Source organism: Girardinichthys multiradiatus, chromosome 15, assembly GCF_021462225.1.
Source record: "Girardinichthys multiradiatus isolate DD_20200921_A chromosome 15, DD_fGirMul_XY1, whole genome shotgun sequence".
In the NCBI taxonomy this organism is placed as follows: Eukaryota; Metazoa; Chordata; class Actinopteri; order Cyprinodontiformes; family Goodeidae; genus Girardinichthys; species Girardinichthys multiradiatus.
The window spans coordinates 39,923,201-39,949,124 of record NC_061808.1 but is presented as its reverse complement, the minus strand read 5'-3'; the positions used below and the strand labels follow the sequence as shown (position 1 = coordinate 39,949,124).

General features: G+C 41.4%; 1 protein-coding gene across 7 annotated transcripts in view; it reads right to left on the bottom strand.

Annotated features, from left to right (window-relative positions):
• cenpe (centromere protein E) overlaps window positions 1–25,924 on the bottom strand; it is a 56,873-nt gene that overhangs the window by 12,107 nt on the left and 18,842 nt on the right. For 4 of the 7 annotated variants that reach the window (XM_047387310.1, XM_047387312.1, XM_047387314.1 and 1 more), the window contains exons 27-41: window positions 16,443–16,661; window positions 15,795–15,854; window positions 15,613–15,684; window positions 15,326–15,448; window positions 14,956–15,168; window positions 14,561–14,644; window positions 14,313–14,429; window positions 14,009–14,230; window positions 13,827–13,922; window positions 13,413–13,487; window positions 13,043–13,165; window positions 12,725–12,919; window positions 12,407–12,616; window positions 11,031–11,237; window positions 10,688–10,891 (exon numbers count right to left, since the gene is read on the bottom strand). In XM_047387310.1, coding sequence (XP_047243266.1) covers window positions 10,688–10,891; window positions 11,031–11,237; window positions 12,407–12,616; window positions 12,725–12,919; window positions 13,043–13,165; window positions 13,413–13,487; window positions 13,827–13,922; window positions 14,009–14,230; window positions 14,313–14,429; window positions 14,561–14,644; window positions 14,956–15,168; window positions 15,326–15,448; window positions 15,613–15,684; window positions 15,795–15,854; window positions 16,443–16,661 — 2,220 coding nt within the window. The remainder of the gene's footprint in view (window positions 1–10,687; window positions 10,892–11,030; window positions 11,238–12,406; window positions 12,617–12,724; window positions 12,920–13,042; window positions 13,166–13,412; window positions 13,488–13,826; window positions 13,923–14,008; window positions 14,231–14,312; window positions 14,430–14,560; window positions 14,645–14,955; window positions 15,169–15,325; window positions 15,449–15,612; window positions 15,685–15,794; window positions 15,855–16,442; window positions 16,662–25,924) is intronic. The other 3 variants (XM_047387311.1, XM_047387313.1, XM_047387315.1) reach the window with 3 other exon arrangements.

Genomic DNA, 25,924 nt, shown 5'->3' with positions numbered 1-25,924 from the left:
GAATCTGACTGCACTGTTCAATGATTAGGATTAATTGGAATGTATGAACCTGACTTTTGTGAAGTGCCTTGAGACGTTGTGTTGTGAATTGGCGGTATATAAATAAACTGAATTGAATTGAACTAGTCTGTAATCAACTCAAAAACAGCAAACTTCTCGTCGTACTCGTCGTCTTTCGCTTATCCGGGACCGGGTCGTGGGGGCAGCAGACTCAGCAGAGACGCCCAGACATCCCTCTCCCCAGACACCTCCTCCAGCTCCTCCGGGGGGAGCCCAAGGCGTTCCCAGGCCAGCTGAGAGACATAGTCCCTCCAGCGTGTCCTGGGCCGTCCCCTGGGCCTCCTCCCGGTGGGACGTGCCTGGAACACCTCCCGAGGAAGGCGTCCAGGAGGCATCCGGTAAAGATGCCCGAGCCACCTCAACTGGCTCCTCTCGATGTGGAGGAGAAGCGGCTCTACTCCATGCCCCTCCCGGATGGCCGAGCTCCTCACCCTATCTCTAAGGGAGTGCCCGGCCACCCTACGGAGGAAGCTCATTTCAGCCACTTGTATCCGGGATCTCGTTCTTTCGGTCATGACCCAAAGTTCTTGGCCATAGGTGAGGGTAGGAACGTAGACCGACCGGTAAATTGAGAGCTTTGCTTTTCGGCTCAGTTCTCTCTTCACCACAACGGACCGGCACAGTGCCCCCATTACTGCGGCAGCCGCACCTATCCGTCCGTCAATCTCCCGCTCCATTTTTCCCCCGAGATACTTGAACTCCTCCACTTGAGGCAGGAACTCCCCTCAAACCTGAAGAGGACAGGCCACCCTTTTCCGGTCGAGAACCATGGCCTCGGACTTGGAGGAGCTGATCTTCATCCCAGCCACTTCACACTCGGCTGCGAACCGCCACGGCGCATGCTGCAGGTCTTGGCTAGAGGGGGCCAGCAGGACCACATCATCTGCAAAAAGAAGAGACAAAATCCACTGGTCCCCAAACCAGACCCCCTCCGGCCCTTGGCTGCGTCTAGAAATCATGTCCATAAAAGTTATGAACAGGACCAGTGACAAAGGGCAGCCCTGCCGGAGTCCAGCATGCACCGGGAACAGGGAACAGGTCCGACTTAGTGCCGGCAATGCGGACCAAACTCCTGCTCTGCTCATACAGGGACCGGATGGCCCCTAATAAAGGGCCACCGATTCCATACTCCTGGAGCACCCCCACAGGGCATCACGAGGGACACAGTCGAATGCTTTCCCCAGGTCCAGAAAACACATGTGAACCGGTTGGGCAAACTCCCATGAACCCTCGAGCAACCTGTAGAGGGTATAGAGCTGGTCCAGTGTTCCACAGCCGGGACAAAAACCAACTATTGGCCGGACTCTCCTCTCCAATACCCTGGCGTAGGCCTTACCAGGGAGGCTGAGAAGTGTGATCCCCCTGTAGTTGTATGAAGGGGGACCACCTCCCCAGTCTGCCAGTCCAGAGGCACTGTCCCCGACCGCCACGCAATGTTGAAGAGGCGTGTCAACCATGACAGCCCAACAACATCCAGAGATTTGAGGTACTCAGGGCGGATCTCATCCACCCCTGAAGCCTTGCCACCGTGGAACTTTTTAACCACCTCGGTGACTTCAGCCTGGGTGATGAAAGAGTCCAACCCCGAGTCCCCAGCCTCTGTTTCCACCACGGAATGCGTGATGGCAGGATTGAGGAGATCCTCGAAGTCCTCCTTCCACCGCCCGATAATGTCCCCAGTCGAGGTCAGCAGCCTCCCACCCCCACTATAAACAGTGTTGGCGAAGCACTGCTTCCCCCTCCTGAGGCGCCGGACGGTTTGCCAGAATCGCTTTGAGGCCAACCGGTAGTCCTTCTCCATGGCCTCACCGAACTCCTCCCAGGCCCAAGTTTTTGCCTCTGCCACAGCACGCTTGGCCTCACGGTACCGTCAGCCGCCTCAGGAGTCCCACAAGCCAACCACAGCCGATAGGACTCCTTCTTCAGCTTGACAGCATCCCTTACTGCTTGAATACATCCCTGGCCGAGGGCTCCGCCTGGCGTTCCCAGCAGACTCTCACTATGCGCTTGGGCCTGCCAAGTCTGTCCGGCTTTCTCCTCCTCCAGCGGATCCAACTCACCACCAGGTGGTGATCAGTGGACAGCTTAGCCCCTCTCTTCACCCGGGTGTCCATAACATGCGGCCGAAGGTCTGATGATACAACAACAAAGTCGATCATCGTCCTCCTGCCTAGGTTGTCCTGGTGCCAAGTGCACTGATGGACACCCTTAAGTTTGAACATGGTGTTCATTATGGACAATCCGTGACTAGCACAGAAGTCCAATAACAAAACACCGCTCGGATTCAGATCGAGGAGGCCATTCCTCCCGATCACGCCTCTCCAGGTGTCACTGTCGTTTCCCACGTGGGCGTTGAAGTCCCCAGCAGAATAATGGAGTCCCCGGGAGGGGCACTATCCAGCATCCCCGACAGGGACACCAAGAAGGCTGGGTACACCGCACTACCGCTCGGCCCATAGGCCGAGACGACAGTCAGAGACCTATCCCCAACCCGAAGGCGCAGGGATACGACCCTCTCATCCACTGGGGTAAACCCCAACACCAGACGGCTGAGCTGGGGGGCAACCAGCAAACCCACACCAGCCCGCGGCCTCTCCCCGTGGGCCACTCCAGAGTAGAAGAGAGTCCAACCCCTCTCAAGGAGATGGGTTCCAGAGCCCACGCTGTGCGTGGAGGCGAGCCCGACTATTTCTAGTCGATATCTCTCGACCTCCCGCACAAGCTCAGGCTCCTTCCCCCCCAGCGAGGTGACATTCCACGTCCCTAGAGCCAGCCTAAGCATCCGGGGATCGGGCCACTGAGCTCTCCACCTTCGTCCGCCACCCAATCCTCTTTGCACCGATCCCTCACGGTTCCCCCTGCAGGTGGTGGGCCCACTGGGGGATGGCCTCGCGTCTCTCGTTCGGGCTTGGCCCAGCCGGGTCCTGCGAGGAGCAACCCGGCCACCAGGCGCTCTCCGGCGAGTCCCGACCCCAGGCCTGGCTCCAGGGTGGGACCCCGGCTCAGCCGTACCGGGCGACGTCACGTGCCTCGATATTTTTGTCCTCATGAGGGATTCTAGAACCGCTCTTTGTCTGACCCGTCACATAGAGCCTGTTTGCCATGGGAGACCCTACCAGGGGCATGTAGGCCCCAGACAACATAGCCTCTAGGATCATTTGAGTACTCAAACCCCTCCACCACGTTAAGGTGGCGGTTCAAGGAGCAAACTTCTCATTTGTCCAAAACATGGAAAATGTGAGGAACCGTTGCATTGGACTGAAAACCCCCCCCCCCAAAAAAAACCAGGGGAAAGTCATCTCCTTTGAAAAAAAAAAAAACCTCTGTGGGTTTCACCTGCGCCTAGGTTATGTCTAACAGTCTTCGATCGGAATAGGAATCTTCTTATCTTCTTGTATTAGACAGATTTCCAGCTTTCAAGCTCTTCCGGGAATGGCCAATGTGAAAGAAAAATTAAACGCGCCCGCGAGATTCTATGCTTCAGAGATTGCCCCCTCACGTTGTAAGCTACGACTTGGAATGCTGGCTAAAAGTTTGTTTCCTGAAATGGCAGGTTTGACCCCCAACAACAGTAACAACTGTAATGAACTTTGAGAACACAAAGTTAAAAAAAACAGAGTTAGAGGGAGCTTTGACACGGCTAGCTCAATCTTCTTCCAGTTAACAGTGGCAGGTAAGATCAGCTTTTTTACTTCAATTCAAAAATACTTTATTAATCCCAAAAGGGAAATCAAATGTTCTTGTAGCTATGATGCAGGTTTCATTAGAAGTGCTGCCGTAGATGCTGATGGCTGTGGGCAGAAAGGATCTCCTGTAGTGGTATGTTTGATCTCCAGCAGATCTGAAGAAGTCTCCTTTACTTTTTTTTTTTTTACATTTGTTATGATACATAACCATAGCAACAAAGTGTACAGCAACAATGTATCAGTAAAAAACCTTCTAGTGGCACAGCATCCAATACCAGAGAGTATAATAGTCCATAAAAATGCATTTTATTCACAAGAAAAATTTGAGTTCTTAAAAAGAATATATCAGAATGAAAACAGAGATACTCCAACCTGCTGCCACCTTGAGCGGTGCAATTCTAGAATTATCCTTACTTATGCTTCCAGGCAGAACCACGTAATATGGTGACTCACCCAAACCAATTATCAAATATTTTCTTTTAGTTTAACCCCAAGTGAATAAGGTGTGGCTTGTTTTTCCCCCACTTAGAAGCAAAAAGTTGAGGATGCAATATATGGTGTGGCACTTGCCCTCTTCCGCAAGTAAGAAGCTGAAGCTGGCAGCTTTTGATTTGGCACCTAATGGGCTATTCTGTAAAATTTACCAACTCAACAACCTTTGATGTGTTGTAGTTCAAAATCTAACCTACATAACCTAGAACTGGGTTGTAAAACCTTATTCTACAAAAAGAGCGATTTGAGTATTAGCACTTGTTACATGTGGTCCTGCTGAAACAGGTCACACCAGAATTATTGTACACTGATGGCAGATTACAAAAACTGGGATTTTATAACATGTTAGATTTGTGAAAACAAAACTTTGTTTAGTAAAGTTTACATTTCTTAATCTAGATTTGATTAAATAATCATTTGAAACATCTTTATTAACATTTCTCCTTCCTCGGTGTTCGATATTCATCTCCCTCTTTATCCATCTTTCTATTCATCTCCTGCTCCTACACATTCCTGTCACCTAGGTTTCCATCTGCTTGGTGACAACAAACAATTAACAGCAGTACATTTTTATTTTATTTTTTTATAACAAACATTTAAAAAAAAAAAAAGAAAAAATTCAAACTATAATATACTCTAATGTTTTTAAATTTATTTCCTCCAGGTACATCTTGCCGGTAAGGAGAAGCCATGTTACACTATTGAAGAAAGGTGGATCCCAATCCTCTTTTATGATGACGGCAACTAGACTTTAGACCTGCTGGACAGCACTGAAAGCCTAAATCTGGCTGAAGTCTGCAGCATGGTCCTTTCAGACAGGATAATGTACATGCTTTCAAAGGTAAGTTAAGAACAGGATTCTACAAGTTTTCTGATACCTTTTATAAAACATCCTCAATTAGTAGCAGAGATTATGTTAGCTCAATGATCACACAGGTGATGATAAAATCACACAGGTGATGATAAAATCTGCACTTGCCATTACAAAAGAACTGGACCACAAACATCGCACAAAAAGGTCCCACCTCTCCTGCTTTCTCACCTCCAGATCTCTCCACACCCCATCCATGCGCAGTAGGTTACATGCAACATAATCTCCCCTCTTTCTTTAAAGAATAGACTAGAACACCAATCTGTAACAACATTTTAACTTATCATCATAACGGAACACCAAACTAATGCTATTGTTTGTTTTTGATTTTAGTCTTTCAACTACCATCCACCTTCATCGAGGGCTCTGAGCAATCCAATTGTCCCCACTTTTGTTAAGCAATTGCCATTCAGTAGATGTCCATATTATTTCTGGAATTATCCCTTAGTTAATAAGTTCTTTGTAACCGAGAAGAGGCTTTGTCTCAAGATCAGCATCATCAGATTTAGTAGACTTGAGGGTCTCGAGAAGGAAAGGGTTGTTCATTACACAGGTAATGGGCAGGATTTTGTGTGTGCCTTCACCAACGGGTAGTTCTGAATACAGCGTAGCTAGAAAAACGGCACTATCAATTCCATCTGCAAGTGCTAAAGTCTCTCTGGCTAGCATACTTTGTACTACACTCCAGGTTTGTTTTGACTGCCAACAAACAGGTAAAAATTTTCCATCTTCTCCCATTAGCATGATGAAATGTCCACCTTGTGTGCCTCTGTCTTGGAGGTTTCCCATTATGGAATCACTGAACACCACTAATTTAAGCTGTTTTTCTCCCAAGTGTTGAAAACTCAGGATAGCTTCCTCTGATTTAAGTTTTCTGTTCAGTTTGTTTGTTTGTGCGATGTTTGAATTGTGGCATTTTTTATGTTAGATGCCAAGATGGATATGTCACATGATGTCAGGTCTGCTCTGTCTTGTTGCCCACAGCATGAGACAAATCTCAAAATTTTAACATGTCCCTCTCTTTGTTAAAAGAAGCCTCCCGTTGTGGTACTCTGGTAGGATTCGCAGAAATCGGCAGTAGGATTTTTTTTTTTTTTTAAATGTATGTACGATGTACTTTTATTTCATGCTGCAAAGAGTGAGCCTCCACTCCAATGTTGTTGAAGCTGTTCTCCAACTCGAAAAACAACTTTTAGTTTGGGAATAACAGCTGAAGAGAAGAGGTCTGAACCACCCCATACAATGCAATCTACATGACATGCAAGGACCCGTCACCTTACAGAAATCATTGAGCCAATAGAAGACAGCTGGATCAAATTTTGACAGTGCCCCCCAGATTCTGCATAGTTGCTTTCACCTTGTTGTACCAGAGCAATGAGGCATCTGCCAAGCCATAGACACATTTCTTTAACTTCCATACATTTCTCTAACTCTTGAGGTGGATGGATGTATACATCTCTTTAAGTCTTTACCCTGCAAAACAGCTGCTTTAAATGTCCTTATAGTAAATTTCCCATTTATTTTGACATTTAACGGCAATAGCCATCTTTAGGGATTCGCAGGAGCATGTGGGTGAGTCTTTAGGAAGTTCATGATTGTTCATTTCTTCAACGCCTCTTGCAAAAAGTCTAGCTTTGGGTACACTGCCTGTCTGTGTCTTCTTACGAATACACACCCACCTTGTTGATATGCATTCCTGACCATCTTTCTCTTCAAATTCATTGTTTCTTTTCCAGTTGTCAAGTTTGGCTTGTGAGAAAATATCCTAGTATTTCATCTCGTTGTTAGTGTATGACTTGTCCTTTTCAGATGTCCTCACTTCAAGGTTGTTTACTTGTCCCATATCAACTGATCCTGTGGATCCAGCAATTTTCTCTGCCTCACTGTATTTTAAGTTATACCAGTATCTGTGCTTCCCAGTGGCCTTTCCTGTTCGGCTGGTTATTTTTCCAGTAAATTTCTGACCCATTTCTATCTGCATTTAACTGCTTGTCCATTAGTCAGTATCAGTCCTTTGCCTCCTGCTAAGTGTGGCAGTGGGAGATCTCCCTCTCCAGGATGACTTGAATTACACAAGGACTCACCGTTTTCTGCAGCACCAGGTGGTTCATCAGAATCAGAATCAGAATCAGAAAAGCTTTATTGCCAAGTACGTTTTTGGACATACAAGGAATTTGTTTTGGCTTGTTAATACCATTTCCTCATTTTCTAAATCATTATCTACCTCTTCCAGTGTCACTGCTGGAATCTTGAAAGGTTCTTCATCTGTTTTAATTGGATTTCCATTTTTAGTTTTTTCCTCTCTCTCTTGTGGTTCCATTTACTTTTCTTAGCCTAGACTGATGTACTCTGACGTAGGTTCCTCCATGCCTAACTGATATTACTACACCATCTTGGCCAATGACCACACCTGGAACTTTCCATTCATGACGGTCTGTCGTTTTATAATAGACTGTGTCTCCTGTTTCACATTTGTCATCAGTGGGCCGCAGCTGTTTACGAAGGGCTCTTTGACTCCTATAGGAGCATTAAGCCTCAGTAAAAGCTCTCATGGCATTTAATGTTGCAGTGTGCAGAGTTATCCATGTACTGGCATTTGCTTTCAATACTGGAGGTCTGTCAGTGAGGACTGAAGGTAAATTTGGGTTTAGTCCAAAAACAAATTGATAGGGGCTATAAGCCATGTACATTGTGCATGCAGGTCTTTGCCATAAGAGCCCAGTCCAGAGCCATTTTCCAGTCACATTTGTTGTATTTCTTAACAGCAGGTAACATTTGAGTGAGAATTTGATTGTGTCTCTCCAGACAGCCATTGCTCCTTAGAACTGTATCCGGCAGTGGTTTTAACCTCATTGTTAAAATAATCAGCCATTTCTTCACTGTTATATTCACCTCCATTGTCACTGAATAATCTGTGTGGTGGACCATGAATACTTCAGCAGTGAATAAAGTGCTTCACTATCTCATTTGGTCTTATTGTGGCGATACTCCATGCACTGATCCTTATGAAATGGTCGATGGCATCCAAGTACCACAGTCCTGGCTCAAGCTCATGCAGGTCCACAGCAACAGTTTCATTATAAGCTGAAGGCATAGGTAAACCCACTGCAGGCTTGTGTTTTGGTCTACTGTATCGAATGTATGTTTCACAGTTTTGTACAATATCCTTTAACTGTGGCATGCCCAAATTGTTTATATAGCTTCAGTAGGACTGGTTTTTTCCCATTTGTTGTGATGTTTTCTGTCACAATAAGTATTTCATCTTCATTATTTGGTGTCTTTCTTCTAGCTGGCTTTCACAGAAGTAATTTCTCAAGTTTACACAGTAAAGTCCAGAAGATGTCAATTCAGGTTTTACAAATGGGTCAAACATTGTTGTCTTTTGCAATGTCCAAAACTGCAGTTGCTCTCTTTAAGGACGTTTTGCTTAAAAGCATTGGTATATCTGCTGGAACCACTTCTGTTTCTATTTTGCATCCTATTTCTGCTATTTTTGCCAAAATCACTTTTCTTGTGCACTGAACATTTTCCATCACCAAAGCGGAACGGTTTTGCATTCTTTTCATCTCTTATTTTAATCAACTCACTTTGAGCTAGTCAACTTACATTATCTTGAAGCCAAGTAGTAATGTTATTAACATTATCTTTTGATTCCTTCACATTTGTTAGCTTTACATGTTCTCTCTTTTTTTTTTTTAGGACAGACCTTTGCCCAGTGATAAGTACTTTGGCATATAGCACATTTAGTTCTTCTGTCGTATGTGTTGAGTGGATTAGTCCCTGCACCCGTTCTCTGGGGTTGCTCTGAGTTTGAACTGTGTTTATGCTTGCCTGTGTACTTTGTGAATGTGGAGTAACCCTCTTGTGGTAGACGAACGTTATCACCAAAAATTATTTTCAAGGCTGATTTCATATCATCAATAGACAGTTTAACAGCAAGTGTTAGCTGTTTGTCATTAACATTTAGCCCTGCGGTGTATATCAGCTGAAATGCTAACACTGCATCTGGTAGTTTCATTTAGAATTTGCAGAACTTATATCATCGTTCAAATACGATAATGTAATCCATCATGGACATTCCACACTGTCTGCTGATACGATCAAACTCAGTATTGTTGGTGATTTACTTTTAAACACACAAAGTCCAGTTTGGTCAAAAGCACGGCCATCGCAGTATCAGCATTAAGGTCTGCCACGATGATGTCCAGCGAGGTTTCCCTCACTCTTCCTGATATCAACAACGTAACCGCTAGAGCTTGCTTCTTTTTGTCCAAATCAGTAACAAGTCTCCAGATTTCAATCTCATGTCTCACAAGAAGGGCCCACCTCTCCTGCCTACATCCCCACATCTCTCCACACCCCGTCCATGCGCAGTAGGTTGCGTGCAACATATCAGATTAAACATTTTGTCCAAAGGTTTTAAAATGATTGTTTTTCAAGCTACAGTCACTAATCTGAGTAGTTTTTGCGTTTTCACAAATTATAAAAAACTTTTACAAATAAAGTATGTTTTTCTAATCCGTCAGTGTAGAATATTCTGTCTAGGTCTCAGCTGTATGTGATGTTTCTAAGCAGGACCTGTGGAAATATAAATGTCTTATTATTAGTTGTGTGGAAATATAAATGCATTATTATTAGTAGCTAAGACTAAGATAAATTTGGGACTTTGCTGTTTACAGATTGATTTTTATTAGGATGTTTTAGATATGATACTTAGAAAAAACCTTAACAGTAGCCTCTAGTATTATAGAGTCCAGTTTTTACACCCGTACTCGTACTTCAAGGTTAAAGCTTGCAGGTGTTTTCTGTCTGTATCGTGAGAAGCCAGTAGTGTATTGGGGAGGCATGGTACTCCTCTCCCTGAAGCATCCTGAAGATGTGTGGGAAACATTTCTTTAATTAAATGATGAAATGTATCCCTGTTTCTTTGACACTGTTGATTGTGTATGTGTACTGCATAGCAGCGTGGGGTATAAAATGTAATGTAACGCAGCCCCCAGTGAGACAACACACAGACGTTTCCAGGTAGCAGTGTAAGTGTGATGTCTACCTCTCTGAATTCAGATTGGTTTTAATAAACTTGTGGAAACTACAACTGATCTCTGACTGAAGATTGTTTTTTGGGGTGCCAAATAAAAAGAGTCGATGAGAGGTGAGGAGTAATGTAAGAGTTAACGGACGGCAAGTAAAGTTTTCCTACCTCGACAGACCCCAATGATGGATTTAGTTTTTGATCTAAAACAGATGAAAGGTCATCTCGAGTTGGTTAACCCCACTAAAGTCACAGGATGCCAAATTTGCCTTGTCTCATGAGTTCCAGTTCAAAATTGAATCAGCTGGGTCACATCATTAAATCTTTACCTGGACCAATATCTTTTTTTTTTTTTTTTATTCCATAATGTGTAGAGAGGTCAATAAAGCCACAATGGTGCAAGCTGAAGTGTTGTAGCATAATGGCCTTAATGTGACAATGTTGCATTCTTTGAAAAACTTACTCATTCTTCCCAAATTATCATGAGTCAGCAGCAGACACAAGAGCAATTATGGTCCATAAATATGAAAGAGATGGCAGACTTACCTTAAGGTTCCCTACTGCTTGTTGAAGCTGAAGAGCAAGTTGCTTGTAGTCCATAAGTAAGGACGACTCCGTTTTTAGAGGAGTTCCCTCCAGCTCCCGCAGCAAAGTTAAATTTTTTCTTTTCTCATCTTCAAGCTGAGAATCTCTTTGGGTATCCAGCTGCTTTAGTTCTTCAAAAATGTTATTGTGTTCATTATATATGACCTACCATAGCCAGAAGAAGAAGACGGAAGCCAAAAATGTAATAAACTACAAACAAAACGTTTACATTATAAAGCATTCAAGCTTAGTTAAATGTAATGGACTGTGACTAATTTTGCTTAGATTCAAAGATAAAGCGCACCTGTAAAAGCCTCTTCACATTTTGGATAACTGAACGTCTACGTTCAGCTTCTTGGCTGAGAATGCACTCCAATTCATTGAAAACAGTCTGGTTGATTCCAGCCTGAAGAGCCTCCTTAAAATGTACCCTCTCGATGATTTCAGCTCTCCGCACTGACAGATATGATGTCAGGTTGGCCCAGAGCATCTCCAATATGCTCTCCATTTTCTGCACAGAAAACAAAAAAATAGGATAATTTTCTTCAAGGAACTGCATGCCGTCATTCAAATCTACACACCACTATGATTCATTTCTTATTAATTCTGCACCTTAAAACAACCCAGAGCTGTATGTTTAGGATCTTTCTACCTTGTCTTTCTGGCACCAGGAGATATTTTCCTGGTTTAATGCACAACTCCTGTTTCTGTCTACATGTAGAACTGGACTACAGGACCGGCTGCAGCCATGAGATGCAATGTGATGATCTGAAGGACCTTTTAATGTGTTTAGTAGCTTTAAGATTAAATGCTTTGATTTTGACCAGGGTAAAGGATCAGATATTTTTCACATCATGATCCACATCCAGCTAGAAGCTAAAAGAGAGGGTTCCTACTGTTTTCTATCACGGCCAGGCCATTTAACTTCGACTGTGACTGGGTGCATATAAAAAGGTTAACTTTTCTTTTCATCACAAACTCTTTGATCAAGCAGCATCAAACAAATACAGCATGTACAGGTTACAGACATGGCCTGAGGATATGTGGATAATTGTATGGTAATCTGGTGGGTTTAGTGTATTTTGGCTAAGTCCTTTCCTTAGGATAAATGCAATAGATGAAGTACTTTATCTTTTTGAAAATCTTTGGTCAACAGGCATGGTACTAGATGGGGAGTTTGTAATATTGAGAATATTTAGACAATTTTTAGACAGCAGTTATTTTAGTGAGTTTATTAAATTTGGGTCAAATGATGTGTTTTACTCTCAAAATGAGAAATATTTTTTCCAAAAAGTCTTTGGTCTATGGGTGTAGGAGTTCCGACATGGAATACTCCCTCAATGAATATTTTAACAATTTTAGGTCAACCTGTGGATTTTCCTTTTTCCCAATTTCAACCAGGTCTGGTAAATAACCAAACTGCATTCTAATAGTTAAACATTTTCAGTTCCAAGAGCTTTAGTAAGCAAGTCTGAATCTGACCCTATGAAAGATGCAATAATCGTCGCTTTTGGCGAGGCACGTAATGTGGCGTAGCCAGGGGGCGGACACGCTCGAAATGGAACACTTTCATAACTACTTGCAGTTCCAGTTTCATTTGCAGCTAAATTTTAACTCTGTAAATAGGCCCAAATTAATGACTCTAGACAACTATTGAAAGCACTGAGGAGCAGATCTTACCTGCTGGTAGAGCTGATGTTTGACCAGAAGCTCAGAGAGTCTCTGATTCCACAGTGAGTGGAAATCTTGATTGTTGACCGAGTATTTGGGAGCACCAACTCTGGACAGCAGCAGGTCCTGCAGCCGACTCTCCTCAAAGACCGCCAAATCTTTATTTAACACCACCTCAGATATTTTTACAAACCCACTTGCATGCATTTGGAGTTGTGCCTAATGATCCAAAAAGCAGGTATTATCAGTTTCTAATAGATTTAAGTCATATTTATAACATTTTAAAATAGCTTTTAAAATAGAAACAAGAATACGAATAATATTTACAAGAATTCTTATGAAACTTTGCCATGTTTGCAGTCCCAGCTGACAAATGTTACCATAGGCAACCATGACAGATTTTGGATGACTGGTCAGGTAAGTATGCTTCAAGGAACACTGCACTCTCATAACCTCCTCTGGGGTTTCAGAGTCATATGTTAAACACGTTTGTGTAAACTGTTGGAATTTTCCAAAGGCCTCCTGAAATGACAGACATTTTTAAGGTTCTAGAAACATAAAACATTTATAAAATATTGTCTTTCAGGCCCAGAGGCTGACTCCTTTTGAATTGGCACTATATGAATAATAAGTAATGTGCGTTACATCAAGGTGGCTAGCAGAGTCCTGCAGGCGTGATATTTTCTCCCTGACTGTACTGGGCCTCTGCTCCAAGTTGTTCAGCTGCTGTCTCAGGGCTGAGAGAGATGCGTTTGCTTCACTGACAAACTGAAAAAAGTCAAGAAATAAAATGTTAGATGTCTAAGAATGTGTGTTCGATTCATCGTCACTAACTGACCGGTGTGCTTGTGCAACTGGCCTTGCACCTGGTAAAAACTCTTGTTGCGTGCCAAACTTTTGTTTATGAAAATGATACATGCTTGGACTGAACTTCGTGGTAAAGGATGAGGATTGAAAAATACAAACAAAAAGGTAAATCCAAAAAGTTGATCAAATATTTGGACAGCAGACAAACCTGCTGGGAGGAATCTAATTCAACTTCAGCAAGAGCTCTTCTTTCCTTTTGCTTCTGCAGCTCCTCCTGGAGGTCCTGCAAGTGACAGCAGAAACAGATCTTACAAGACTACAAAGCAGGACATCATAAGTATTAGGACTTAATTACTTCATTAAACCTGGATATTCAAACTAAATAAATGTTAGAAAACAAACACTGTATAACTATTCAAGCCATTTAGAATTTAGGCTAGTCATTTCTAGATTTGGGTAAGCTAGGTGTGTTAACTAGAAAAACAGACACTATTTTTAGCCTCAACATTTAACTCGTGACCAGAAAATAATTTGCAAAAGCAGCATTGTCTGTTTTGCGAGTTTGCTTCTGTACAGATCTGGCTGCGTCAGTAGTAGTAAATAACTGGAAAAAAAAAAATACTTCTTGCTGAAATTTGGCTTCTTGCTCTTCTTTCTCAGTTTGCGTCTGCATACTCAACAGCTCCTGCTGGGTGAACTTTTCCTGGAAGGCAGGCCTCTGGATTAGATGTCACAAAGGAATTATGATAAGTGTGCTGAAAAGCCCATTAGTGGTTAGGTTTTTTAGATAAGCAGTGAAAGTACCATGTTTATCTTTTCCTGCAGCTGTGCTCCAAGCTGCTCTTTCTCTTCTCTCAGCCCCACCAGCACCTCCTGCAACAGATCGTTCTTCTGACTGAGGGCCATCAGGCTAAATTGCAGTTTCTCCATCTCTTCTTTGTGGTTTTGGAGGTTATTCTCTTTCTCAGACAGAAGAAAGTTCCTCTCTGCTTCAACAATTTCCAAATTATTAGCCAAATCTGTTATCTGCAACACAAAAGTGAAACAAAAATAATTTAGTAGAGATATACAACTCAGGAGAAGAAACAAAACAAAGCACAACTTTAACCTTTTGGTCCAAAGAACACATCTTCTCTAGACTTATTTTCTCTAGCTCAGAGTTTAAGTTTCTTTGTTTATGTAGGTCATCTTTGACAGCCTTAAGAAGTTCTTCTGTTGAGGTTGCCTTAAAACAAAACGTAAAACTTAAGTCAGACACAAACATTCAGCCGTAACTGAAGTACAGAAATAGAAACGGTCATTAATATAAACAAACTATAAATTAAGGTAAAACCCCTTGAAAGTGATGAAGCTCACCTTTTCTAAAAGCTGCTGTAGGTGCTCTTCCAACTGCCTCTTCTGCTCAGTGATAGTATGTACAGACGTATTAAGCTCTCCGATCTGTTAATACAGGCACAATGTGAGAACCACAACTGCATCATATCAATCCACAAAGTTCAGCTGCCATTGTATGCAGCATCCCATTTAGAGTTCTACACGTGACTGTTTTTAGTAGAGAAGGGATGTTGAAGCAAAAGGCCTTCAGCACACAGGCAGCAAAGAAATACAAACATGCAGTACTTGATAGTTTTTTGGTAGAGTGATGTGTGATTAATCTAAACTACATGTGTGCACAAGACTAAAATAAAAAACATTTTATTGAGGGGTGCACATGCATTTATCACTGGAATAGAAAGAACTAATAATCAAACCTCAGCTTCCAGCATTTCTGTCTTTTTGTACAGCTGTGTTCCAAGTTCCTGTTTCTCTCTCAGCATCTCCTGCAGCTGATCCCTCTCCTCACTAAGAACCGTCAGTCTGCTCTGCAGCTTCTCCAGCTCCTCTTTAGAGTGCCGGGTGATGGCCGTCCTCTCAGCCAACAGACACTCTCTATCTGCCTTCAGACACTCGAGTTCCTCAGTCAACTTGTGAATTAAACAAAGCAAGGGAGATTATTGCTTTATTTATTTATTTTATAAAGAAACACATCTACTACATTTGCAGATATAAAGAAAAGAGTTCAAACATCACAGCCAACCACTACTGTTTAGAGGTCTGTTCTACAGAAAGACATTGTTCTACCTGCTTCTCTGTGCCACTGCTGCTCTGCAGTTTCAACATCTGACTCCTCAGCTCCACGATCTCCTCTTCGAGAAGTTTTCTGCTCTCCTTTAACACCTCCAGCTCCTTCTGTTTGTCAAGGATCTGGAAATGTTTACATCAAGTCACAATGAGAATGAAACCAACAAAAGCATTCAGTCCCAGATTCAGTCTCCCACAAAGACAAAAACAGATTTTTTATCGCCTGCTTTCAGTGGTTGAAAACAACCACAATGTGTCTGAAAAGAAGGAATAAGAAAAAAGCTCACCAGTTTCTCATTTTCCTCAAGTACAGCTTTCATCTGGTTCACCTCCTTTCTAGCCTCCTCCTGCAGCTGAATCTGTCACACAGTAGAGATATGTAACCTTTTAGTTAGGAGTCAGAAGAACGGGAAAAAAAACCAAAAAAAACCTAAACTGGACCAAATGAAATGGAACATTTAAGTTGAACCTGCTCATCTTTCAGTAGATTTGGGTTAGAGAGGAGCTGCTGCTGGAACTCACACTGCATCTACAAGACAACACAAGAGCTGTAAAAACTACTATAGGCCCTAGTGGGGACCAAGTTTCACTCATGCTTATGAAAATTCTTGACCTCTGATATTTTTTCCAGATTGATCTGACCATAAATAATGTTTATTATGATTTTGCTACAGGGACTATCAACATCCATAGATCTGCTTTTGCATTCACATGTTGAGCGCTAGCTTATGCAATATTTTACATAAATACTCTGAACCATTCTCAGATTGGTAGAATTTTGGGTCATGCCACTAGATTTATCGAAATGGGATTTTATTTGGATGCTCCCACTAATTTAGAGGAAAAAGCCAACTAAGCAACACCTTATAGAGCAGTGTCAGTAAGAAACCTAACCATCTTATTAAATCATTGATATTAACACATTTAAATATCACATACTGACCAAAGAACTTTAGCCATGGTGGCCATTAATCAACAAAAATAACACCATATCAGCTGCATGCGCATTGAAAACAGGGTCACACTGCAGACGATGTGTTTTACTCTTCAAATATTAGGGAGTTTGACTTTTTCCACATGAAAATAGCAAGAGATCACAAATTTACTGTGTTTTTACCATTTCAATCTTTTCCTCCAACTGTGCTCTGAGCTCCTTCTTCTCCTCTCTCAACCCCTCCACTATCTCCTGCAGCTGATCCCTCTCCTCACTAAGAGCCGTCAGTCTGCTCTGCAGCTTCTCCAGCTCCTCTGTGAAGGACTGCGAGTTGGCCATCTTAGAGAACAGGCTGTCTCTTTCTGCTTGTGTATGCGTAAACTCCTCATGCAAAATAGTCATCTGTTTCAAATGGAAACAACAGTTAGAACACTAGAAAATTTCGGAAGAAATTTAGACGGGGCCTGCCTCTTGGTGCGTGCTTCTCGGACCGGAGCTTGCTATTTTTATTAAAATTCATTGTCTATGCTATTATCAGCTTAAAATATTACTACCAACTCTGGAAGACTGAGGCTTTTAATTTGAAATTTTCAGTAAGCTTTATTTTAAATGGCCAACATGGTCCTATTTTTAACACTGGATGAGCTCCAATTTTACTGTAATCCTGCAATTATTTATAATTTAAAATGTAAAGGCTTTTATTTTGTAGAGCATGTTTTGTCTTATTTTGAAAGTCCAGCATGGTTGTACTTTCAGGTCTGGGTTAGTTCCATTAGTTAAATAGAACCCGCTTGCTGTTTAAAAATCATTTTCTATGCTCTTGTCAGCTCACAAAATCCATAGTAACTATGGGGGGTTGAGGCTTTTATTTTGAAAGTTTCAGTAACCCTTATTTCAAAGGACCAGCATAGTCCCATTTCCAACACTGGGTGAGCTCCAGCAGTAGTGTAATGCCCAGTCCTGTAATCATCTATTGTTTAAAATGTAAAGCCTTTTATTTGGCAGAGCATGTTTTGCCTTATTTTGAAAATCCAGCATGGTTGTCCTTTCATGTCTGGGTTATTTGTATTAATTATATAGAACCTGCTTGCTCTTCTGAAACCATTCTGTATGCTATTATCAGCTTTCCAAAATCATTAGTAACCATTCCAGGTTGATAAAAGAAATTGACCTTTAGGGTTAATCACTGTTGTCTGGGTGTTGGAACAGCAGTACATGCTGTTTAAGTTCCCCACACAAAATGGACGCCATGTAGTTGCCTCCTATGAAGATGGTCAAAGGGTTAGGAGTCAGGTCAGGTTTAAGGCATAGAAATGAATGAAAATCCATGAAAGTCAATGCAAAGTCCTGAAAAAGATAGTAATCCATGAATGTGAGTGTGTGTGGGTGTGTGTCCGAGTGTGAGACACAGAGAGGCAGAAAGAAAGACAGAATCACATCCAGACATATACAGTCGGAGATACACAGAGCTATAAATAGAACAGTGAGGAATGAATCAGCCAATCAGCAAAGAGTGTCAGTGTAACTTGACACCTGGCAGCACCTCACTCTGTGTCTGCCCCTGGCCCGGCTTTATAACATGGAGGCGCATGCTCCCGAACTACTGGCCATAACTCGGAAACCGTAGGGGCTATCGATGTCATTCTTGGACCATTTTTATCAGAACGGACAGGGGAACATAAATATTCATCCTTTATTTTTGAAAATATAATAATAAAGACAACACTGGGTGAAAAGAGAGGGAAAATGGAGAAAAAGACAAAAATGCCTGAACATGCTCCCGAACAAAGTCTAATATCTCGGAAACCGTACATGGTATTTGAAATTTTTTTAAACTGTGGGCGTCAGCTATCCCTCGTTCCCAATCATGGAAATTTTCATAGCTCTATGTCATTCACAGTATAAAATAGGATGATGGAAATAAATGGTGTCACTCATGGATCACTGGTCAAACTCTCATTGAAAAAACATGGGAGAAGGCCTACAGAAATCTACTGACCCTTGGCAATCGAGGGGGTTTTGACAGAAAACCGTGAGACCTAGAACAATTTTGAAGTTATTGTGTGAAAGTAGAGGCCCGGCCCTACAAACTGACCGAAAATTGTGACTTTAGAGCGAAATCTGTGGCCGAAAAAATACCCTCTTTCTACACTATAGTAACTGCCATCTCCACTGGCAGTTGGAGTGTGATTTTCTGCCAAACTTTGTGTCGCTTGGAGTCTAATTTTAGAGAAACCGTAGCAGTTATCAACAAACCGTTTTCACTTCTGAAAGGCCGGCAGATTTCTGTATAAACTGAAAGTCAAACTGTGTTTCTAGGTGAAAGTATGGAGATACAGTAGAGCTTCAAAAACAGTGAATGTTGAGGATTCCTTCGCCCCTGACTCCTGGGATTTTTGGGGGTGGTTTTTTGTTAATTACGTCGCCATGGTAACTAGAAACGCCAATAAAAGTAATAGCACACCTCCCTGGACCGAGCCGGACGTTTTGATATATATATATTGTGGGGGTGCGCGCTACGGTTCGGGTCGCATTAACGGAGACGGAATAAGAAGAATAAAGAGTCCAGTTTAGAGGTGAACAACAGTAGGTGCCTGCCATGCATTGCATGGGAGGCAATGCATTGCAAAGCAATGCACTGATCTCCTATGCATTGCTTTGGCAGGCCCCAATTAAAATGAGCAGGCTTTAAAAAAAAAAAATTTTTTTACAAAAGCCCTCCGTAACTGATTGTTCTGCTTTGCCTGAATCGAACCAACATTACACTATACTTGAAATACAAGAAGAAGAAAAAAAAAAGATCTACTTTTGGAAGCAGTTTAGATGTCTATTTTCACCTGACAAGTAATAAGTTCCAACAAATGAATCAAAGATACCTCGAAAAAAATACTGGGCGAGGACAAGTAGCAACAATCTTTCAGTCCGATTTATTGATTAGTCCCAGACCAATCAATAGCTACAACTCTTTTGAATATTTAATCCTTAGTTTTCCTCATCCAAATTGCAAAGCACTAAAACCTCTTCTGTTTGTTGTTTTGTACCATCCACCAGGCCCTTACTCTCAATTTTTAGATCAGTTTTCAGACCTTTTATCTGATTTAGTGTTAAATACAGATAAGGTTAATATAGTGGGGCATTTTAACATTCATGTTGACACTGAAAGTGATACCCTAAATATAGCCTTTAATGCTATCTTAGACTCAGTTGGCTTTGCTCAAAACATTACCAAACATACCCACCTTTTTCTTCATTCTCTGGACCTTGTGCTGACATATGGCATCGAGTGTAAAGATATAATGATATTTTCTCATAACCCTGTCCTGTCTGACCATTTCTTAATAACCTTTGAGTTTAATTTAACTGAGTACTCCACACCTGAAAGAAAATTTCATTATAGTAGATCATTATCAGACAATGCTGTAACAACCTTTAAATAATCTGTTCCACTTTAAATTTCCTTATTATCACAGAAAAACAGAGTGGAGGGCAATAATTTTGTTTCTAATTCTCTTGTTCATAGTGTTACTTCATCATTGCATGGTGCATTACAAAATGCAGCCCCCTTGAAAAAGACGGTAATTATTCATAGGAGGCTAGCTCCCTGCGTATACTTTAAAGCACATTGTTAGAACATTGGAGAGAAAATGACACTCTACACACCTAGAGGATTCCTACTTAATCTGGAAAAATAGCCTACTGCTGTATAAAAAGACACTTCACCAAGCTAGAACAGCTTATTTCTCATCATTAATAGAAGAGAACAAGAATAATCCTTTAGTACAGTTGCTAAACTTCCACAGTCATATCTCTGTTGAGTCATCCATTCCCTTAACTCTCAGCAGTCATGACTTTATGGGATTCTTAAAAAAAGAAAAAATTGATTCTATTAAAAACAATTATTGGCATACTCCCGAAGATGATTACATCATCCTTAGTAACCGAGACAGCATTGGAAGTAACTGATCTGTGTTTGGACTGTTTTGATCCTGTGGAGCTTCCTGAGTTATCAGAAATATTAGCTTCATCTAAAACTTCAACTTGTATGTTAGACCCAGTCCCAACCAAATTATTTAAGGAAGTGTTCCCTGATTACCAGCCCCATTTTAGAAATGATTAATCTATCCTTAGTAAATGGATATGTACCACAAGCTTTTAAGGTAGCTGTAATTAAACCTTTACTTAAGAAACCTTCGCTTAATCAAGATGATTTAATAAATTACAGGCCTATATCCAATCTTACGTTCTTATCTAAAATTCTTGAGAAAATAGTTGCTAATCAAATGTGTGAGCATTTACACAACAATGATCTGTTTTGAAGAGTTTCAGTCAGACTTCAGAGCTCATCATGGCACTGAAACAGCTCTGCTGAAAGTCACTATTGATATTCTTATGGCCTCAGATAATGGACTTATGTCTGTACTTGTCCTCTTAGATCTCAGTGCTGCATTTGATACAGCCGATCACAATATTCTCTTAGAAAGGCTGGAATATGCTGTAGGGATCAGGGGAACAGCGCTAGGCTGGTTTAAATTTTATCTGTCTGACAGATTCCAGTTTGTTCATGTAAATGATAAATCATCTTTAAACTCCAGGGTTAATTGTAGAGTACCACATGGTTCAGTACTTGGGCCAATTCTCTTTAATATATATATATATGCTTCCAATAGGTAAAATTATCAGGCAAAATAGGATAAATTTTCACTGTTACGCTGATGACACTCAGCTTTACTTATCCATGAATCCTGATGAACCCAACCAGTTAGACTACAAGCATGTCTTGAAGACATAAAAACTTGGATGACTTTAAATTTTCTGCTTCTAAATTCAGACAAGACAGAAGTTGTCATCTTTGGACCGGAGTCTTTAAAAAAGAAACTGCTTAGTCAATCACTTATCCTGAATGACATTACATTGACCTTCGGTACTAAAGTAAAAAAACCTTGGTGTTATTTTTGACCAGGACATATCATTTAAATCCCATATTAAATAGGTTTCTAGGATTTCCTTCTTTCATCACCGGAATATTGCCAAAATTAGAAATATCCCATCCAGGAGTGACGCTGAAAAATTAGTCCATGCATTTGTTCCTTCAAGACTGGACTATTGTAATTCTTTACTATAAGGATGTCCACAAAATTCAGTTAAAAGCCTTCAGCTGATTCAAAATGCTGCAGCAAGAGTTCTGATGAAAATTAAAAAGAGAGATTATATTTCTCCTATTTTAGCTTCCCTTCATTGGCTCCCTGTTAAATCCAGAATAAAATTTAAAATTCTCCTCCTCACATATAAAGCCCTTAATGATCTAGCTCCATCATACATCAGAGATCTGATTGTTCCATATATTCCTAACAGAGCACTTCGTTCTCAGACTGCAGGTTTACTAGTGGTTCCTAGAGTCTCTAGAAGTAGAATGGGAGGCAGATCCTTTAGTTATCAGGCTCCTCTCCTGTGGAACCAGCTCCCAGTTTTGGCCCGTGAGGAGGACACCCTGTCTACTTTTAAGGCTAGGCTTAAAATTTTCCTTTTTGATAAAGCTTATAGTTAGAGTGGCTTAGGTTATCCTGAGCTATCTCTGTGGTTATGCTGCTATAGGCTTAGGCTGCTGGAGGACATAATGACCACTTTTACTCTCTCTGCTACATTCTCACACTACTCTCCAATTTTGCATTATTTGCTGTTATTTCAGCTTTTAACTGTGTGTTCTCTCTCTTTCCTCTTCCTAGAAGCTACACCTGGCCTGACTCTGTGTCTACCTGTGACACCTTTCTGGAGGGGGGCATCGTCCTAGCTTCTGCTGCCAACAACTTAATGCTCATCTTCTACTGATGATACACTTGGCCCTGCCATTCAGTGTTTAACCCTATTTTTCTCCTAGACATAGCTACTGACTGAGCTTTTACTGTGACTAACTGTATGTGCTCTCTTTCATTCTCTAAACTTGAAAACTGGCTCAAAGTTTATCTGTTCTTTCTTTCTAGATGAAACCACTAAAGGAGCTACATCCATTAACATTTACTTTTCCTTCCAATAGAAAGTACTCCTGGGTCAGTGCTTCTGTATTCTTTTTGTGTCTGTGCTCTGTTCTCTCAAACCCCCAGTCGGTCGTGGCAGATGGCCGCTCACACCGAGCCTGGTTCTGCTGGAGGTTTCTTCCTGTTAAAAGGGAGTTTTTCCTCTCCACTGTCTCTACATGCTCATCCAGGAGGAGTGACTGCTGCGGGTCACTGACTTGATGCAATCTGCTGGGTTTCCTTAGATAGAAATACTTTTTATGCAATTTGAATATAGACATATAATTGAATCTAACTGCACTGTTCAATAGTTAGGATTAATTGGAATGTATGTACCTGACTTGACCATTTTAAACATTTCACACAATGCAACGGGAAACACTCTCAAATTATTTTTAACTCTGCCTTCCTCCCTCCCTGTTGGATGGAGTAAGGGGGAGTCAGGTTTAGCCTCTAGATGGAGAAACCTTATCAGTTTATTATTTTACTTAGTACCCCTACACATAGCCCATTCTAAAATGGCCAAACTCTAACATTCAATAGCTTAATCTAACCTCCCAACAACCCCGCACCATTCCAAATCTTTTGTGAAGTGCCTTGAAACAATAGGCATTGTGAATTGGCACTATATAAATAAAACTGAATTGAATTGTTCAACTACACTGAACAAAAATGTAAATGCAACACTTTTATTGTTCCCTGTATTTTTCATGAGCTGAACCCAAAAATCTAAGAATTTTAGTGTTGACAGAAAAGGTCCATTTTTCTCACTTATTGTTCACATATCTGTCAGAATGTGTGTTACTAAGCACATCTCCTTTGCTGAGATAATCCTCCTCACAGGTTTGGCATATCAAGATGCTGATTAGACTGCATGAATATTGCACAGATGTGCCTTAGGCTGGCCACAATAAAAGACCAGGACTTGGTCAGGTTTTTTATGCATGCATTAATTAATTAAATGTTATTATGTTGTTCATCAGGATCTTATTTGTGGCTCATGAAATGGTTTGTCTATTCCTCTGTAAGAAGTTGGTGAGTACTGGGAGGACCTGGAACAGGTTGACGTATATGTCAATCCAGAGCATCCCAATCATGCTCAATGGGTGAAATGACCGGTGAGTATTCTGGCCATGCAAGAACTGGGATGTTTTCAGCTTCCAGGAATTGTGTACTGATCCCTGGAGACATGCATTATCGTGCTGCAACATGAGGTGATTGTCATGTAAGAATGGAATAACACTGAGCTTCCAGATCTCGTCATACTATCTCTGTGCATTCAAAACGCCATCAATAAAATCCACCTGTGTTTGTTATCCATAACATATGCCTGCCCATGCCATAACCCCACCGCTACCAATGGGCCACTCGATCCACAACATTGACATCAGCAGTTTGCTGATGTCATTCAATGCCAGACGCTATCGAATGTGAGCATTTGCCTACTGAAGTCTGTTACCATGATGAATATTCAGTCAGGTCGAGACCCTGATGAGGATGACCAGCATGCAGATAAGCTTCCCTGAGATGGTGTCTGACATTTCATTGGTTATGCAAACTGATTGTTGCAGCAGCTTTCTGTGTGGCTGGTGTCAGACAATCTTGGACGTGAAGATGCTGGATATGGAGTTCCTGGGCTGGTATGGTTACATGCGTTTTGTGGTTATAAGGCCAGTTAGATGTACTGCCAAATTCTACCAAATGAACCACCAGCGCCCCAGGTGTAAATTCTATAGTCTGCAACGCCATTGTCCTGTTTGATGACTATACAATAGACAAATAGTGTCAAAAAAGAAAATCTTAAAACAAAACAAAAATTAACAAGTTTTAAAAACTTTGCTTGTACCAGCTAAAAGTCGTGCAGCAGTATTTTGAACGAGCTGTAGACGTGAGAGGGAGGCCTGGCCAACTCCAATCAAAAGTTACAATAATCCAGACATGATGTGAAAAGCATGGATCAGTGTCTGTAGGTGACTAGACAGGAGGGGCTTGATTTTTGACAGTCCATTGGATTTTTTATGCAGGGCCTGAACAGGACCACTGTTTTGTGAGGGAAATATACTTTAGTTAGCATATAAATGAAAGGGCCTGCAATGTACAAAAATAAATAAATAGCACCAAGCAGCAGTGAATAATATGAGAACAGCAGAGGACCAAGAATGAAGCCCTGAATTATCCCTCAGGGGAGGGCAGCAGAAGCCAAGGTAAAAACCATCCTTCATGACATAGAAACTCTTGTCAGAGGTAGGACCTAAACAATTGAAGAGCTGAGCCAGTGATGCCGACCCACTGCTCCAGTCTGGAGCTGAGGGTATTATGGTCCACTGTGTCAAAAGCAGCAGTTAACTTTAAAAGCACAAGTAAAACACAGATTCCAGAATCAATCGCTAAAAATTTAATTAAAAACGCTTTGTCAAAATAAGGTGAGATCTTTCCATGAAATCCATGCAATGTTCATTAACTCCTCACAGTTAAATCCACAAAAATTACAATAAATATCCTTATGCGTAATCCATGCAACAATTATTAAAATACAGTTGAAGCAGTGGAGAGTGAAACAAGCATATTCTCATATTCTGGGACTGAGAGACTGGAGAGGTCTGTGTGGAGCCACATATTAACTGGCATTTCCAATTAATTTACCACTGGATGAAGAGTACCTTCAAAGCTTACCTACATCTTAGACCACTTTAAATACTTGGGAGTGAATGTCACCAAGTCTTTTAAATACCTTCATAACCACAATTTCGTAAAACTTAATCAGTTATTGATCCCTTAACTTTGGCCGGGCACATTAATGTAATTAAAATGGCCTTTCAAAAATTTGTGTTTTTGTTCCAGTACGTACCATATTACCCTAACAAATCATTCTGTAAAAACTAGATGGGATAATGCTAGAATTTGTTTGTAATAAAAAAAGTGGTCAGAATAAGAAAGGAATTTCTTCAGCAACCTAAACAATCTGGGGGCATGGGTTTGCCAGTTAATATTATTGGGCTTGTAATTTGTGAAGTATGTCATATTGGCTCTGAAAAGAACACCAATCTTGGATGCATATAGAACCAAACTCCTGTACTCCACCCTCCCTTAGAGCCTTCATCTTTGCAGATATACGGTGGGAAAAACAAGTATTTGATACAGTGCCGATTTTGCAGGTTTTCCCACTGGCAAAGTATGTAGCGGTCCTTAATTTTTATCATAGGTACTCAACTGTGAGTGACGGAATCTGAAACAAAAATGCCGAAAATCACATCGTGTGATTTTTAAGTAATTAATTTGCATTTTATTGCATGACAAGTATTTGTAATTGCAAACAAAGGTTTCTGTACCCAATATTAAGTTTTGTTTTTCTGATGTAACAGATATCAAACGTTTCCTGTAGTTCTTGACGAGGTTTGCCCACACTGCAGCAGGGATTTTGGACCACTCCTCCATACAGATCGCCAGAGCTTTCAGGTTTTGGGGCTGTTGCGGGGCAATATGGACTTTCAACTCCCTCCAAAGATTGTTGATTGAATTCAGGTCTGGAGACTGGATAGGCCACTCAAAGACCTTGAGATGCTTTTTACGGAGCCACTCCATAGTTGTCCTGGCTGTGTACTTCAGGTCGTTGTGATGCTGGAAGACCGAGCCATGAACCATCTTCAATGCCCT